The 17,877-nt window shown below is 48.7% G+C and overlaps 1 protein-coding gene across 2 annotated transcripts in view; it reads right to left on the reverse strand.

Moving 5' to 3' along the window:
* Positions 1-1,752: 1,752 nt before the first annotated feature.
* EXOC2 (exocyst complex component 2) overlaps positions 1,753-17,877 on the reverse strand; it is a 154,814-nt gene continuing 138,689 nt past the window's right edge. The window contains exons 24-29 of one of the 2 annotated variants that reach the window (XM_036869276.1): positions 13,610-13,665; positions 11,526-11,648; positions 6,271-6,332; positions 4,059-4,118; positions 2,228-2,359; positions 1,753-2,012 (exon numbers count right to left, since the gene is read on the reverse strand). In XM_036869276.1, the coding sequence (XP_036725171.1) occupies positions 2,251-2,359; positions 4,059-4,118; positions 6,271-6,332; positions 11,526-11,648; positions 13,610-13,665 (410 nt within the window). In that variant the 3' untranslated portion in view covers positions 1,753-2,012; positions 2,228-2,250. Of the gene's footprint in view, positions 2,013-2,227; positions 2,360-4,058; positions 4,119-6,270; positions 6,333-11,525; positions 11,649-13,609; positions 13,666-14,197; positions 14,464-17,877 lie in introns of those variants that run through there. The other variant, XM_036869277.1, reaches the window with a different exon arrangement.

Here is a 17,877-nt window from a genome sequence, read left to right on the forward strand (position 1 = left end):
AATGTTTTATGACAATTACTTTAACCATGTATTAAATAAAACCTAGTTGACCCTACTTATTTTAGAACCCTCATCTTGATGTAAAAGCTGGTTCAAACACACTGTGGCTCTCACACAACCACCAGCTGCACGCCTGAGAGCACATGATCAGGACAGAGACCCAGCACCGTCTTGAACCAAATCAGAGTTGGAAGTGCAAGCTCTTCAGCTCTCCTTCTTCAAGAAAACTGGGTGAAGGACGGGGACGGGACAGTGACTTGGGTGCCGCGCCCACCGCAGCGACGCCTGTCTGTGACGAGGGAATCATTTCTGGAACATGCACTTCCATGGGACACAGATACGGGGAGTCTCAGCAAGCCCAGACCACTTCCAGTACCTTCCTGGTGCTGAAGGCCAGGCCGACGTGGCTGTGCTGGACCCAAGGGCCTCTGGGTGCCTCGCGTCTTCTCGGCGCCTGTTTTCGCCTCTTGTAAATTGGCTCTGCGTCCTGCTTTACCTCAGCTTTCTTCTAACTTCACTACAGCCAGCAATCTCCTCTTAACCACTAAATCGTCCTCTGTAGCCCAAGCAGCTGTTCTTCCAGCAAGTCCTCCGTGAACCCCCTCCTTTGGGTTTCAGGTTCTTATGCTCCTAGGCTCCATTCCGAGCCACAGAAGTGCTTCCCTAGTCCTCTTTTGCTGAAGTGTTATTGTGCTTCCCTGAGCCGTGAAGTCCTCGTCTTGGCTCCTATGGGCCTGACAGGGCGGGGCCCCCAACAAGAGGTGAATCAGTGGGACTCCTGGTAATGCTTTCCAACAACGATCAGACAAACACAAGGTAAACTGGGATTTAAGCACTGGGTTGGCCCAAAAGTTCCGAACAAACTTTTTGGCTAACCCAATATTTATTGTGAGGGTTATAACTAGACATATAAAAAGTTACATAGCTACTGAAAATGCTGAAATAAAGATGCTTAGGGAAAAAATGTCAACTAACTTACATCTTGTATTAAAGACACACTCTTTATTGGCTGAAGGCTCTGCATCAGATATTTAAAATAACACAAACACTCAGGACTGCAGTTTTGTAACTTAGTTCTCAGCTGTGGTAGATACAATGGTTATTAACATGCTTAGGACAGACGACAGTCCGTATATTTCTTAATAAGCTTTACCCAGCACATCTGTACAAGGTGAAACTTTCCCTTCTGGTTGCCACGCCCCACCCCCCCAACACCGGATGCACAAACACAACAGGGACTTACTTCAGACGATGGACACTGCTAGACTGCAGAGTTCCCCGTATTAATACAGACCTTAATGCCAGCGTTGAAAAGGGGATTCTGTGACATCCCTGGAAAAATCTAAAACCCTGCCTGACTCAGTTTTCTGAAGCAAACGGTGTGACAAAGTCAGGTCGGGGAAGCTGACTCTGAAGGTCACGGCAGCCTGACCTGCTCTGGTAACGGTGTCAGCGGCAGCTCCCACACCTGGTGACACAGATGCCACCAGAGCAGAGCCCCCGCGGCCACCGAGCAGGCCACCCGAGGGGCTAGAAGTGGCGCGGAAGGTGCCAGAGGGACGGCGCGGGCGAGGCGCCGGGGCCCGCCGCTCCCCACGCGTGCAAGGGGGTCCTGGGGCAGGAGGCACGATGCCGTGAAGCCCACATCAGGTTCAGGGCGAGTCACACAAAAGAGGCCCGATGTCACGAGCGCTATGAACATAGAAACCGGCGGCAGTTAGCTCACGGATGGAGGACCACAAAAAGCACACCCCAAACGTAACACCTTTTTATTCAGACCACACGTGTTTCTAAAAGTCTACCTGAATCGGGAGCCACCTATATGAAATAAAGGTTTTAAGCACAGATGCACAGTTTAGGACAGCTGAAGCTCCAGATGCTCGCACGTAACTTCCTGATGACTCTCTCTTCGCTGCCCCATGTGCCCTGGAAGCTGCAGGAGGCCCCGGAGGACGCTTCGGTGTAGGCCTGAGCCGCCCCGTCTCCCGCAGGCTTCACCACGCAGCATGCAGCTACGAGAGAAAGCTCTGTCTTTTAAAAAGGTATTTTAAAGTCATACGGGGCCTAACGTAATAAAAGCGACAAAGCAAATGCTGCTTGGACATTTTACATCAGGTCATTTTGGTTGAAATAAAACATATACCAACATCTTCCTAAGCCACCAATTCAGGGGAAAGGAAAGAGAGAGAGATCGCAAGCCTAACGGGTGCTTTCCGCCCAGATATACCTGTGGGCGCTCGGGGGAGCGCGTCATCTGGAAGGCACCTGCGTCTTCACGGCAGGCGGAGGGGGGGCCTGGAAGCAGGCCAGCTGCAGGTGCACGCTGCTCCTGACCCGGCTCAGCAGCCACTCCAGCAGCCTGTGGGGAGAGGCGCTGACAGCCACGGGCGGGGCGGCGGGCGGGACCCAGACACGCTCGCCCGGTCCGGCCCCCCACACGCCCCGCCCCACAGTGCCTCCCTGGGCCAGGAGAGTCATTTATCTGTGGATTCTGGACCCGATGACAGAAATAAGCCGACCAAAGAAGCTAGCTGAAAGGAACATATACGTACAGACGTGTTCACCTTTATACATAAAATCGCCCTTCTGTCCCCTTCCCCTAGATTAGTTATAGTTACATGCCTCCCCCAAACAGACTGATGTTTGGGTATTTGAGCCTCTGATTTTAAACACTTCACATACACTGAAATGTACTCTTTTTGGCATCAGTTCCGTGCCCGTTGCTAAACGCACCGCGGCAGCCTCACGACCCCCGCCGTCGGGGCAGAGCGGTCCCGTCACCTCCAAATCCGCCTGTGCTACCCGTCCGTCGTCACCTTTGCCCTCACCCCACCCCCTGGCAACTATTGGTCTGTTTTCTGTTCCTCTTATTTTGCATTTCTGCCTTTAACACTGGAGAAGGGGACTGAAGGGGTGAATTAAGCACGGGAACACCCAGGGTCAGTCCCAACCCCAGCAATAACCCGCCTGGCCCCTGTGCTGGCCTGGCAGAGCCACATCATTTTGGGGCCACAAGGGACCTTACTGCTCATCTGGCTCAGAGGAAGCAGCCAAGAAATGAGCTTACTGGGGTCAAGAGACTACTTCCTGGCTTAATGGCGCTCCCCGCCGATCTGCAACAGCCCCCGTACCGGCCTTCACCGGGGTGTCTGCTGCTCCTGACTCCCTCAGAAGCACTGGTCTCTTGAGACTAGCGAGCACTAGTCGCACATGTTAACGATACGTGGTTGCTTTAATCTTTCATTATGTTTACGCTAAAGGGATGAACAGGGTTTGAACCATGTGGTCAGTGAGAGGAGCAGGAACCTAGGAGGGTCTGCCGCCCGTTCTCCCGGCCCCGTCCACATCCCCACGGGCTCCCTCTGCCCTCTGAGTGTCCACAACACCCTCTGTGCTGTCCCAGGCCACACCGAGGGCGTCATGTAGTCAGGGCTCCGTAACTGTCTGCCGTGTCAGCCAACTGCAAGGGTGGGCGGACCTTGGCCGGGCTGGGGCAGGGGCCCAGGCCGGCGGTGTTTCCGCTGTCTCAGGTGAGGGGAGGCCGGGCACTCATGACCTTTGCCTGGCCTAGACTTTGTCTCGGGTCAGAATTTCCTGTTATGTGAGTAGCAAAGTTTGAGGTCAGGCTGAGACCACTAATACAACATTAGCAAAACGTATATAACTTTATTATGTCATGTCTACAAATTTAGTCTTAATACTGCATATTATACAGAGCACAAAATGTACACTGCTGACCTACTGGAAGGAAAAAATCATTGAGTCCTACATTTTACTATGCTGTCCTCTCTTTTATGTTTCTCGAAGTATTTCCTTAAAAATTTCAGATAATAATATAGTTTACTGAGTGAGTCAGAAGGGACTGGTACGGTCACTTAAAACAATAAAGGAACCAATTTCTGAATCGTCATAAAACCCAGGTTTTACCACCTTCTGTCGCGTGGGAGACAAGCTAACACAACGCGTACCTGAGGGCCACCGAGTACCGCCTTCCTCAAGGCCAGGTCTCCACCTGAAGAGGAGGAGTTTGGGTCCCTGAGACCAGCACCCAGACTTACTTTCTGTCCGCTCCGCTCGAGAGCTGCGGCAGGGCTTCCAGGGCCTGCTTGAAACTGGATCTGGAAGACAGACAGCATCCCAGGCAGGGACACGGCGGCCCCACCGGGAAGAGGAACGTCAGAAAAAGTGCGTCTTACATACAGAGAAACATACAGGCCGGGCAGCCAGTAGAAGCAGGGGGAAAAGTGAAAGTGAAAGTGAGGGTTTGTAGGAGCAGGGCCAGAAGAATTCAACCAGCAAATAAAACATGACTTGAAAAGCAAAGGAGAAGCTGATTTTTACACAAGGGTGCTACTCCTCGTGATAGGTGAGAGCCTGGTGTGGAGTCATTAAATTTAAGGAGGTCTTTACTTTCAAAACAAAGCTGAAGTACATAGACGAAACAGCTGGTAAGGGAGGAAGAGGGCTAAGTAGAAACAGGGATGATCTTGTGCAACAGTATACAAAGGGGGTATTTCTAGAATTGACCTGTGCAGGGCCTGATTTCCAGCCAACCTCTTATAATAACTGAACATGTCTTAAGAGGATTTAGCTGTTATCATATTTAAAATTTGTATGATAATGGAGAGGGGTGTGTGTGTGTGTGTGTGTGTGTGTGTGTAATTCAACATCATTTCATTTCATGAAATACGGAAAAGGGAGTGGATTTAAAAACCACCAATTTGGTATGTTTAACTTTTTAAAGTAGAAAGTACCAGAAAAGTTACTAAATCAAATGAAAAGCATTTTAGGGGCGATTATTTGGTAATAACTTCTGTTGTTCACTAAGGAACAGTTCTTCTCATCTCTTTTTGGTTTATGACTATTGACTAAAGTAAAGAAATAAATGTAATTATTTTGACTTCAAAGTGGCCTTTGATTTTTTTCTTTTTGTAAAAACGTCTGCATCAGTGGACCAGGAAATAAACTTTTGAGCGATGTTTCTCAAACTAGGGGCAAGTATCAGAGCAACACACAGAGAGACAGCAAAGTACCAACAGGGCCCCAGAAACTGGCAGGGTGCTCAGCTGTTCCTGGTGGGGCAGGTATGGGGGGCGGTGGGGACAGGTCACAGCTTGTGGGCACTTAGTCCTCTTCCCTGACGTGGAGAGAAGTCTCTACCGCCGCCTCCACTGTCACCTGGTTTCCTGTAAACCTCTTCTCATTCGGTGAAGAGAAATGTGAGGCCACTGCTCTTTATTTTTACATCACGACCGTGAAGAAGAGGATGAAGATGACCCCACCAAGAGTTCAGTGGGTGGCTTGACATAGTTTCTCATTTAATTCCCCCAAAACTTTGCCTAGAAAGTATTATTATCTTCCTGTCACAGATGAGGAAGCTGGGCTACGAAAGGTCAAGCCAGTGGGAAAGAACACACAGGTCCACCCTCATGCAGAGCACCTCGCCCACGGGTCCTGGGCGGGCGCTTTCTGGTGTCCATCACTCAGCACTTGGTGCAGAGCGGCAGTGGCGGGAACCAACCAGAAAGGCTCCCGCTCAGCCTCCAGAACAGAAGTAAGAGGCTAATAACCTCACGTGTTAGGAAAAAATGGAAAAGTCTTTTCAGCTGTAGCAATGACAGTCAGGATGACGGCACGAGCACACCGTCCAAAACTGGAAATGAACGGTTAAGTACATCGCACATCGTGTTTAAGCGGTTTCCCTGTGGACCCAACACTTCCCAGGCAATACTGCCAATGGGGTAAACAATCTTCTGTAGGTAGTGCTGTTTCAGTTCACCTACTGATGTTTCAATGATAGGAAATCCTGACTTTCATTCAAAACAGCTAAAAATTATCATCAAATTTCCACTACAAAATTTTGCAGAGAAACCACAAGGTCTTCCTCTTATGCTGATACTCATGATGCTTGAACTGTCCTTCAGAGTCTGTGATGAATAGACTGACTCAATTCTTATTTTCTCCTTTTCAAAAGAAGTATGCAGTGCTCTGCTACACCGCTCATGAGACTAAGACTTACCTCAGTGAATGAGAAACATGAAATTACATTAAACCTTTTTTCCTTCTGTGCTACAAAGAAGCAGTCTCTGGAGTCCTTGGCTTACTGTAGGTTTGTGCTTTTAACAAAACAACTGGTCACACATGAACTATGAGGCCACAGTCACAAGCGCCCACTGTGATCGGTCCCCTTCACCTGGGACCGCACACCTGTACGACGCGCCTTATTACAGGGGCTTTCGGAGCACTCAGCACGGCCACGGAGCATCTCACCTGCTCTCTGGCGTCAGGTGAGCAGCCACGGTGTCCCTCAGGGTGCAGATTTCAAGCCTTGCCTGGAGGTGAGAAAGAGACAGGTGACCATGGGAACTGCGTTGCCTGTCAAACAGAAACAAGGCGAGGGTCGGCCCCCAGCCTGCTCCATGCAGGGCAGACCCCCATGGCCACAGTGGCACCTCGTTACGAGTGAGCAGACCTTCTAAATCAGCCCAAAGAAACGGGCCACAACAAAGTTCCCTTTCACTGAAAACTGTCCGAGAGTCAAGTCTGACTGTGTGGAGGCAGGGGTCCTGCTCTGAAAGGTAGGGACTGTGCCAGGGCCGTCCAGCCACCGGACGTCACCATCCAACCAGTGCCTCCCCTGGTCTCTCTGGGGAGGAAGTGGAGTCTCACTGTCCCGAGACTGACAGGAGGTGGAAGGACGTGGGCTGCCACACTGCCTCCTGCCCTGCCCTTCCAGGCTCCACGACGCTAACCTCAGAGCTAAGCTCTGCAGACTCAGGGCAGCGCTATGAAAGTCACAGCTGGCTTTTCTCCTTCCTTTTTTCTTTTTAAAAACAAAACTTGACAAGTTGATCCTAGACAAAACAATATGGAAACGGAATAGCACAGTTGGAGAAACTCAGACCTTCTGATTTCAAAACTTACTGCAAAGCTACCATAATCCAAACAGTGTGGCACTGGCACATGGACAGGCATGTAGATCAACAGGAACACGGCTGCGTGCCCAGAAACAAACCCTTACATTTACGATCAGCTGACTTTCAACAAGGTGCCGAGACCATTCGGTGGGAGAGATGGTCTCTCCAACACACGGTGCTAGGGACAGCTGGACAACTGAATGTCCACACTCAAAAGGAAAGAAGGTGGGTCCCTTCCTTAAAAACTAACTCAGAATGGATCACAGACCTAAATGTAAGTGAAAAAACTATAAAGCCCTTAGAAGAAAACAGGAGTAAACCTCTGTGACGTTAGGCTAGGCCTGCCTTCTTAGGAATGACATAGAAGTACAAGTGACAAAAGAAAAATTAGATAATTTGGGCTTCATCAAAATCAAAACATTCTGTGCTACAAAGGACACCATCACAAAAGTGACAACCCCACAGAATGAGATACTGTTTCACACACATGGGGACGGCTACGACCAACCAGACGGTCACAGGTGCCGATGAGGATGTGGAGAATCTGGAAACCTCATACGCTGCTGGTAGGAAAGCACGTGGTATAGCTACTTGGAAAACAGTCTGGCAGTTCATCGAAAGACTAAACACAGAGTAGCCATATAACCTAGCGATTCCAGTCCCGGGTGTATCCCCAAGAGAAATGAGAACACGTGTCCACAGAAAACTTGTACACAAGGGTTCACAGAACCTTTCTTTGTATCAGCCAAAAAGTGCAAACCCAAATGTCCATCAAATGATGAGTGAACAAACAAAATGTGGCATATCGCTACAATGGAACGTTGTTCAGCCACAACAAGGCATGACACAGGCTGCAACAGGGACGAACCTTGCAAGCATTATGCTCAGTGAAAGAAGCCAGTCACAAAAAGCCATATTCTATGACCCCACTTATATGAAATTTTCAGAAGAGGCAAAGCAGAGACAGAAAGCAGACAGGTGCTTGTCAGTGGCTGGGGTGGGGGCTGGGAGGGACGTGGACGGTGACCGCTAACGGGGCTGAGGTTTCTCTCTGGGGTGATGCAGCATTCCACAGTGGATTGTGGTGACGGACTGCACAACTCTGTGAACACAGCAGAAGAAAACCCACTGAATTGTACTCTTTTTATCTTGCAGACACACGGTACGGCAAATGAATTTCATCTGCGTAAGACTTTTAAGAAAAAACAGGCTAACCTAATGCTTCTACCTCTTGGCAAGGGTGGAGAGGGTGTGCTCTGCATACAGCTTGCTGCCCTCGGAGCCCTAGAGCCCCCAGCGAGGACACCCTCCTTCACCTCAGGTACCGCAGTGTGCGCGCTGCCCAGGAGGCTGTTTCAAAGACAGGGCCCTCACCTCTAGGTGTGCACAAAACACAAACAACAATGAAAGACATGGCTAGTTTTTAAATTAACCAATCAAGATAAAAGCTGACTTACATAAGATACAGTACGTTCAGTGAAATGTTCAGTTTGGAAAGCAATTGTTTGGTTTCATTTTTCAGGGGTTTAGAAGCCTGAAACAGTTTGTAACGAGAAACTGTAGATATGACAATTTGTCTCTCTTGTTTATATTCTAGTGTATATAAAAACGAACCTACAAGGAAAATATCAAAGAGAAAAAACAAGGTAGAACTTTCGGCTGAATATTTTAGGAGAAGGATTAAATCACTGTAAAACTAGTATCTGCTAGAAATTTTATTCAAACAAAGTGATAAGGAATTAACCTATGAATTATGCCAATTGTAAAAGCTGTGATTATTTATACAAAACACATGCACCGTTTGCCAGAAAGCGCCCCTGCCGGCGGCTCTCGGGAAGGTCTGAGGCTGATGGCTGGGCCAACCCTTCACGCGGGCCTCGCAGTGCCATCTGATCAGGAGGAGGTCACACACAGGCATCCCCAACGGCAGTGGCCAACGTTTCACAACACAACTGACGCCAGTCTCCAGGAGGCACAAAGCACAGGAGGCCGGGCCTCCAGCCGGTTCCGACGTCTCTTTCTGCCCATTCCTGCTGACCCTCCGGCGAGAGGAACTCAGTCATCAGCTAAATGGGCTGCAGAAAAAATCTGCAGGGAGGGGAGCTTTTTGTTGTAATTCCAGGACCGCCTAGGCCCAAAGCAGCTACTGCCAACTTCCTTTTAATTCATCTTCACATACACAATTCCTGTTACTGATCTCCTCGTGCACAACTCTTAGAACAGCCATGATCATGGAAATATTATGAAGTTTCTGTGACGGATTTTCCCCTCGCCAGCTTGCCAGGTCAACACACATGCTCAATCCCTTTCACCCTGCGTTTCTGTGTGAACTTTTTCAAGTGCAGAGACTCTGGGAGAACTTTACAGCGAGCACCTGTGCAGCACGGACTCCGCCGCCAACGTTCTCCACAGCACACGCGTCTGCCACAGGCGTCACTGCCTGGAGCAAGCTGTTGCAACTTTTCCGATTCTGTGAGTTAAAACTTACACACTGCACGATGGACAAATCTCCGAGTGCACGTCTGGTGAGTTCGGGCTGCTGCACACGCTGTGCGCGGGAACCATCCCGAGGGGTAGGACCACCGCCTGCAGAGCCCCCTCAGCTCCCCCACTGGTGTCAACCACCCAGGGGACAGTGTCGTCCTGGGGTTTTCGCCACGAAAATGATATCCATCCAGTACAAGGCCCCCTTCACGTGGCTTCCCTGACGCTGAACGGTAATTGTTTTATGGATCCACCATCTTTTTGTTTACCCTATTGATGGACACCTGGGCTGTTTGCGGTGTTCGGCTGGGTAAGTGTATACTTAGTTTTTAAAGAAACTGCAAGAACTTTTCCCGAAGCAGCGGTACTATTTCACACTCCTGCCAATGCGTGAGAACTCGTTTCTCTACAGTCTTGCCAAAACTGGGTGTTTTCAGTCTTTAATTTTCTTCTTCCTGCTGGATGGGAACTCACTGTTGTGTCAGTTTTCACGTCTCAAATAACTAATGATGTGGACCATCCTTCACCTGCTGATTGGACATGGAATCACATGTCCCAGGGTCCCTAGAGCTCTGTTTATTTTCTCCCAATTATTCTTCTCTCTGTTCTTCACATTGGATAACTGATGTTTGGTCTACACATTCACTGATTTTTTTCTTTTGTCCTCTCTATCCTGCTGTTATTACCACCAAGTATATTTTAAAATATTAATGTATTATACTTTTCTACTCCAGAATTTCTACTTAGTTCCTATTTTAGGGCTCCTATTTTTCTGCTGAGATTCCCTGTCTGTTCATTCATTAGGAGCATAGTCTCCTTTACATCACTGAACACAGCTGCTTTAAAATCCTTGTCTGATTTCTAACAACTGGGTCATCTCAGGGCTGGTCTCAGTTGATTGTCTTTTCTATTGAGAATGGGTCATGTTTTCCTGTTTTGTTTTGCTTGTGCATTTCAACTAAATTTGGATTGTATCCTGGACATTGTGAATGTTATCTTGAGAAGATTCTGGGTTCTATAATATGCTTCTGAAGAGCTGATTTTTGTTTATTTTAACAAGCAATAAACGTATCTGGACTCAAACTGTAAACTCTCGGCTCTGGGGCAGCTTTTCAGTTCTTACTTCGGTTCTTGCCCTATGTGGGCTGGAGTGGAGTTTGACCAGGCGTGTGGTTTAGGGGCCAACTAGAGACCCAGGCAGTGTATACAGAGAACTTACAGCTCCTGCTTCCTGCTCCCTGGGACACCTCCCTTGCTTTCCTGTAGTTGTGGCTGCCCTGAAGCCTATTCTTCTAAACGGAAAGACAACAGGTTTTGTGCAGTTTTAGTTTCCCCTGGGCCTGCATTCAGGCCAAAATCCATAAAAAGTGAGGAATTCACCCGAGTGCCATTTCTTCCAGAATCAGCCACTCATGTTCACTCTCGAGAGTCTTCAGGTTTTTGTTTTTACATTTTTTATTTTTATATATTATTCAGGATTACAGTTGTTATCTGTAGGGGGTTGGCCTGATAGGAGGTCCTCAGCCATTACTAGAAGCAAAACTTCTGGTACTTTAAGGAGACACCCTCACAATGCCCTTGGGCATGAGGTCCTACAGGGGGGCTCACGCCCCAGTAGGCCTGCACACCCTGGTTCCTACCGATCTGGCTACAGGCAAACCAAGGCTCACCTGACTTACAGAGGTCACCTTTGCTATTGTAATTACGTAATTTAAGTAAATACAACATAAACCAATGGAATATGAGTAGAAAAAACCAGTTATTTGTTGTTTCTATGCAAACTGCATTGAATGCTTTGGAAAGACTATTTACAAGGAAGTTTCTAAAAATTTCCTGTTGAATTGAATGTGGTGAAGACAACTGTAAAACAGAAAAAATCACAGAACTTCAGAAGGAATCTGCATTCAGATAGTTTCACAAGAGTCACTGTACTCTAAAAGGACAGGAACTCTGGAACTGTCGACATCCTGGATATGGCTCACACAGGAGACCATGTAGCTCTCCAACCAGCAGATCCACAGAAAAACACGGAGCCTGTCTGGACCTCCTGAGACTGATGACTGAAAACACATCTCTGTGTTTTCAAACAACTAAGTTAAACACAGAACTGAGCGGCTGTGGTACCTGCAATGCTCCGTTTTTGCTGAAGGATGAGACGCACTGCATCAGCCTACTCAGCTCTTCAGAAACTGCTTCCACCACCCTGGACAGCACCCGAGGCACCAGGTCTTTGGAAATAGTGAACACCTGATAGAAGGTTGAAAATAAGAAGAAACGATGCATTACGAGGACTTTCCTTGACCAGAACTTGTTAAAAACAAAGGGATGCACGTAGCAAAACAACCCCCAGGTCTCCTAAGCTCTATTTCTGCAGGATCAGAATTAACGAAGGAAAGGCAGACACGGGCTTGCACACAAGCTGTATTCACTGATTCGTGACAAAAAACATTCCTCTTAAAAAATATTGGCGAACGTAGTTTTGAAAGGTATTGTTGATGGTGACAAACTGAAATAGTTTTAAAGATTTCTTCCTCCTCTACCCTTTTCACAACAAGAAATACGATTTCTAAAGAGGAAATTATAGAAACATACTGGGTCAGACTCTCCTTGGGTCAAAACAAATGCTACTTCATACTGGATACATTATTCTGTATTGGCCAACAGAGTTCCCGATTTTACTCTTTGCTGAATTAAATATATATATTTCCTTTCATTTGACAAAAACATTGTTTTCAAGCTTTGAATTTTGATATTTTCAAACTAACAGTTTGGACATTTGGTGAAACATATTACTATCCTGATTTGTAAGTTAAACTAAATCGTATTTTCTTTTTAGCTTTTCCTTTTTTCAGATTCAATCACTAGTATTAAAACTTTGGGTCAACCCAAACATAACCTGAGTACTGAAGAAAATTTGGGGCAAGTTAAGATCATGTGGGAATAGTAAATAGTAAATGTTAACTACAAAATTCTGCTTTCAGCCACTGGGATATATTAAAAAGGGCCTTGAAAAGCCTAATACAAACAACGTCGTGGTTATCGACCGACAGTGGACGTTAATCAAAGCTGCCTCAGTGGGAATCACCATCATCACTAAAATGCCCACATATTCTGCAGCTCCTCTGATTACCACCTGCCCACCTACGACGGAAATGTCTCCACTGCCTGATGATTTAATGTTGCACTCTAACTTTATCGGAAGCTAAACCTAACAAAAAAGTGTTTTTATATGTCTTTGATAAAATCAGGGTTGAAAGTATATCACTCATCATAAAAAGATGTGCATGGTAAATTCCTGCCTGAGTCAAATCACATAGAAACTTTACTTTATGGAGAAACATGTATGCTCTGCCTCACGAGGAAATGGAAATTACAAGACACCCCGCTCCGCTTTCTGCTCTGGCTGCTTCAGACTCAGAGCCACGTGGAGGCTGCAATCTGCGTCCTCTGCTCGCTCTTCTGCTTCAGCCTTAATGACCCACATTTCTCCAGTTCACCTTGGTAACCCAGGCAGCACGTGCGCGTGTGGAGGGTGACTTAACCTGACACCCCCCGATGCACCTGCCCCAGACGCAGACGCTCAGAAGGTTCTCGAGCAGCGGTCAGCTGCGCCTGAAATCTTCTACTGAGAACTTCTTTGCTGGGCCCATTTCATCTGGTGGACAACAGTCCACTGGCCGCAGCCAACCTGCAAGTCCAAGACTGCGGAATTACAAAGGCAGTCACAGCAGGGACAACGGTGGGACGCTAAGCAGGAAGTGCCATGGGAGGGCAGGCTGGGTGTGACCAGCAGCACCAACGTCCAGGGGCACCTCTGTGAGCCGCTGAGAGGAGGGCACCACCGAACTTCCTTCCAACACGCCCCACAGCTGCGAGACTAAGGCGTCAGCGCTCATTTGTACGCTGGTTAAAAACAGGGCAAGGAATTTTCCCAGTTAGGGAAAAACATCCTTTCAATCTCTCTTCTCTTTACCTTTCAAATATTCATGAGTTTAGTTTTAATTATGAGAAAAAAACATACCCTATTTCAGAAAAAGACTCTCTCACAGATAAAACACACACGTGTGTGCGCTGAAACCAGACTTGTATTTTATTTACACCAGAGATACATTCTAAGGGAAAAAGACCACCATAAAACCCATCGAACTGGCCTCCTCTTCTTTTCTCCAGTTACCCACGTCCCTCAGGAATAGCTAAGGACGGCTTACCTCTGCATGCACAGCAATTATATTCACCAATGCTTCTTTTAAGTAGTTTCTGACACCTGAAACCAGATGGGGGAGGGAAAGGCATTTAGTGAGACACGCGTGTGGGCGCTGCTGCGGCTGCACCTGCCTCGCACCTTCCAGGAGAGACAGAGGGCAGCACAGGCCCGGGCGCCTGAGCGCCCAACGGCCCGAGGGCTATGTTCAGTCAAGTTATTCTAAAAAAAGGTTAAGTTAATTAGGAGTTTTCTTTCATTGTTTTTCCATTTCTGTCATTGTTCTGTTCTCTGTAATTGCTGATCAGTCTGCTTCAAAAGTGAAATTTAAAACTGCCCTTCGGTTTCTTCATACACATATTCTTCATACGTGTACACACACACACACACACACACACACACACCCGACACCCCCCAGACAAAAACCAGAGGACAGAAGGAGGATATTTACCGAAGCTTATGAAACATATGCTAAACATCTACTATAGCATCTTACTTCCAAATGTAAAAGTCGAATTATTATGCAGAATGACTATTTTGATCTTAAAAAAATTAGTTCTGGGCGAAACTTCTGAAAAAGACACACTCCAACCCGATTCTGTAAAGCAAGTTAGAGACTGGACAAACCCACGACTTCAGGCATGGCTGCCCTCCAGGGCGGGCGCACACAAGAGGGCAGAGCGCGGTCTGCAGGCAGGGGGCGTGGGTCCAGTCCAGCCTCCTCTCCACAAGCGGTGACCTGCGGCAGGCAGACAGGGACCCCGCTTCGTCTTCTGTCGACAAGAGTGTGAGCGCGCACCCCTGTGCGGGGCTGCAGTGATGGGGTCCTGGCGTTCACAGGGCTCCTTAAGAGCTTCATCGCTATTTGCAAGGAAAAAAAATATAAAAACAAAATGCTGCTTTATTGTAACTCCAAAACAATGGCTTTCACTTGGAGTGGAATTAATATCTCAGGATTCCTTCTCTACAAAACAGAAAATTCTACTGTATTGCAAAATCATGATGATGTTGAGGAGGATCTTTTCCCATAATGTCGTCCAAGCTACTGATTATTTAGGAAAGTTGAACTGCAATCACCTTGTTGACCTGGCATCTGCAGATTCTCAATACACAGTCAGCTTCTGGTTCCGCCATGTACCATGGTGTGTAAGGAGGCACAAGGCTTTTCTTTTGAGGAGCCAACCTCATCAATATTTCTTGGGGATATGGAGGTCCAGATGTTTTTAATTCTATTTTGCTGACGGAGTAACTGAGAAAACTGGTTGAAGAATAATTAAATACAATCCAGAAACAGGTCGATTCTTCCTGAGAGAAAGGACAGCTGCAGAGTAACAAGTCTTCATATCAGCAAAGGTGGAACACGTGACTTGTGCTGACGACCAGGAAAGCTTTCTGCCCGCGAGAGGAGGGATGTCCCCCAGGGCCCCAGGCTGGGCGTGAGGCAGACCACGAGCACGGGGTCCACAGGCCTCAGCCACTGTGCTCTGGTCAACTCCGTGACCACTGGACTCAGGTCTCGAGTCTTTAAGCTGCAACCGTGCGGAGAGCTGGCTCACGCACGTGCAGAGAGAAAACGCAGTTACTGGAAGTTCGGCCTGACACTGGGCCAGTGAGGGTCTAAGCCAGAGGAGGGGCTCCCACGGCCCGTCTCCATGAAACCGGGGTCCTGTCAGTGCTGCTGGGACCAGCACCAGGAGCTGGGGCCCAGCCACGTGCCTGGAACGTGAGGGCAGCTGTGAGCTCCTCAGGTTCTTCAAGGGAACAGAGACGAGTGGGACCAGAGAGCTGCCTGAGAAGCAGAAAATCGGACTTAATGACGAAGCCAGCTGAGGTCACGTGTGGGCGAGCGCTCGCCCTGAGCCCGACGGCCACGCTGCCCCACAGAAGGCGGCTCCTGGCAAGAGCACGGGTCTCGGCGCGGCCAATAAGCCCCCCGAGGAGGAGGTAAACCTACCTCACTATCCAACTCCAAACACACAGCTGTGGAGGTAAGAATAAGAGCGCAGGTGCTTCTAAGCATCAGGACCATGTTTCGTTGACAGAAAATTTGAAAAAGAAATCGAGCTTCCCGTTTTATGTGGCTATGGGGTAACACACCGGGAGGAGCATAGCGCCTCAGCCTTGGACGAGTAAGAACACTTTATCTTTCCTGGAGACTTTCCTCTGGTGAATAGAAAGAATGAAATAATTATCCTCCTCCCAAACAACTGTTTCAAGGGGTAACACGGGAGGGACTTCCCTGGTGGCGCAGTGGTTAAGACTCTGTGCTCCCAATGCAGGGGTCCCGCCTTCAATCCCTCGTCAGGGAACTAGATCCCACATGCATGCCACAACTAAGGAACCTGCAAGCCACAACTAAGGAGCCCGCCTGCCGCAACTAAGACCCGGTGCAACTAAATAAATATTAGAAAAAAAAAAAAAGGGGGGTAACGTTGGAAACAGAGAAGGGAAAAGCTGTGGTCCTGGGATGAGAGGACATACAGCTGCTCCTGGACCATCACACGTCACATCAGGAGGGGGGGCAGGGGGCCCACAGTCCCATCAAGAGGGGAGCGGGGGGCCCACAGTCCCATGAGGAGGGGGCAGGGGCCAGCGGCAGGTCTGAAAGAGCAGGCGGCCCCGGGGGGAGCTCGCGAGACATGATCACAAACTCCGGAGCAACACATGTGCTGGTGTGGTAACAATAAAAACTTAAAAATACAAAAATCAATCATTGACAGCCTCCCTCCAAACAGCTAACCGCTGTGCTGCAACTGGTTAGCGCTAAGGGAATGGATTCATTCACCCAGCATCAATCTGCTGGTTCGACTACATGCCGGGCACACGTCGGAGGTGCTTGGGCACTGGGTCCTCCAGGCAGAATGTGCGTAAATCCCCAAAGTGCTAGTTCCCGAGTTTCGCCCCAAGGTGCTGGTGCTCATATTTGTGCCCAAGGGGCAGGGAGAAGTAGTGCCAGGTGCCCAGGGGGAAGGGTTGTGTGTTGTAAAAACGATCGCTGTTCTCCGACGGACGCTAACCTGTGAACCATTTCCGTGCCGTCCCTGTTCTGTGGCGCTCCTGGAAGGTGAGGGGTAGTGTGCGGGGGTGGGGAGGTGGAGACCATCAGGGGCACGGGCTGGGGCCTAGACGCCTCGTGTCCAGGGACTGAGGTCTGAAGGCCACAAGCGTGCAACAGATGAGACCGCTGAGGTCTTCTGAGGTGGGAATCCCAATTCCTCCCTCTAAGGAGAGACACAAGGCCAGTGTCACCCTGCTCGTGGCCCTGCTCCCCAGCCCCTGCCCTGAACCTCGCAGGGGCCACACTGACACTTTGGGGTGTGTTTCTAAAGCCTGAATGCAGATTTGCCCCTTGGGTTTAACTGCCTGTTGAGTTTCCTGCTTTAAAATGTTGCTCCAAATCCAACTGTAAGAGGATGTAGGCTCTTTCAAGCCCGCAGCACAAGAAGCCTGGCACAGTGGAGGCACCAGAGGGCACCCCCCGGCCCGGGGGAAGCTCCGAGAAGAGCTGCAGGCACATTTGTCACCCGCGTGGCTGAGGCTCAGAGGGCAGGCGGGGAAGCTGGGGACGCGTCCGCAGGGACCGTGGTCAGACGCCCGGCATGGGATCGGGGTGGAGTTCGGTTACAGTTTCCAAGGGGTCCACGAGAGACACAGGGACCATCCTTAGTGACCTTCAGTGATACATGCTCTCTCTCCACTGCACTTATCTGTACGCTTTTAATATGATGAACATTAATGGTTAATGACGACTTTCAAGTTCATCAAGGTGACAGAAGGGACACTCAGTGTAAAGTCAGAAGACTCGTGGTCTAAGTTCTGGCTCACCTACATACAAATGACGCGGCCATAAGACAAAAATCAGTTCACCTTCTAGACAACTGCCTACTTTGCACAAGGTAGAGATTGCAACATCTGCTTTGCTAACAAAGCTGTTATGAAAATGTGATGTGTGTTTATTCCCTTATCCTTCAAACACCTGCTGGGTACGGCCAGTGGGGTGCACCCCCGTGAGCCAAACAGGCGAGACCCGCCCCCCCACCGAACAGCACGCACGCACCCTGGGGTCAGGACTCCAGAGAAGCCTACCTATTCCAGGTGCCGTTTCTTAAGACATAAATAAAAAGTCAGCCAGAAGCCATGACCACTAGAAAATATACACTGATTTCTTTCTGAAACACACGGTGCAGAATCTGGACAACGCCATCCGGTCTCGCCTTGAAGAAAACAAAGACAGTCCTTCTGAAACAATTTTTCAGAACCCATTTGAAAAATACA

The sequence above is a fragment of the Balaenoptera musculus genome, chromosome 11 (genome assembly GCF_009873245.2).
Source record: "Balaenoptera musculus isolate JJ_BM4_2016_0621 chromosome 11, mBalMus1.pri.v3, whole genome shotgun sequence".
In the NCBI taxonomy this organism is placed as follows: Eukaryota; Metazoa; Chordata; class Mammalia; order Artiodactyla; family Balaenopteridae; genus Balaenoptera; species Balaenoptera musculus.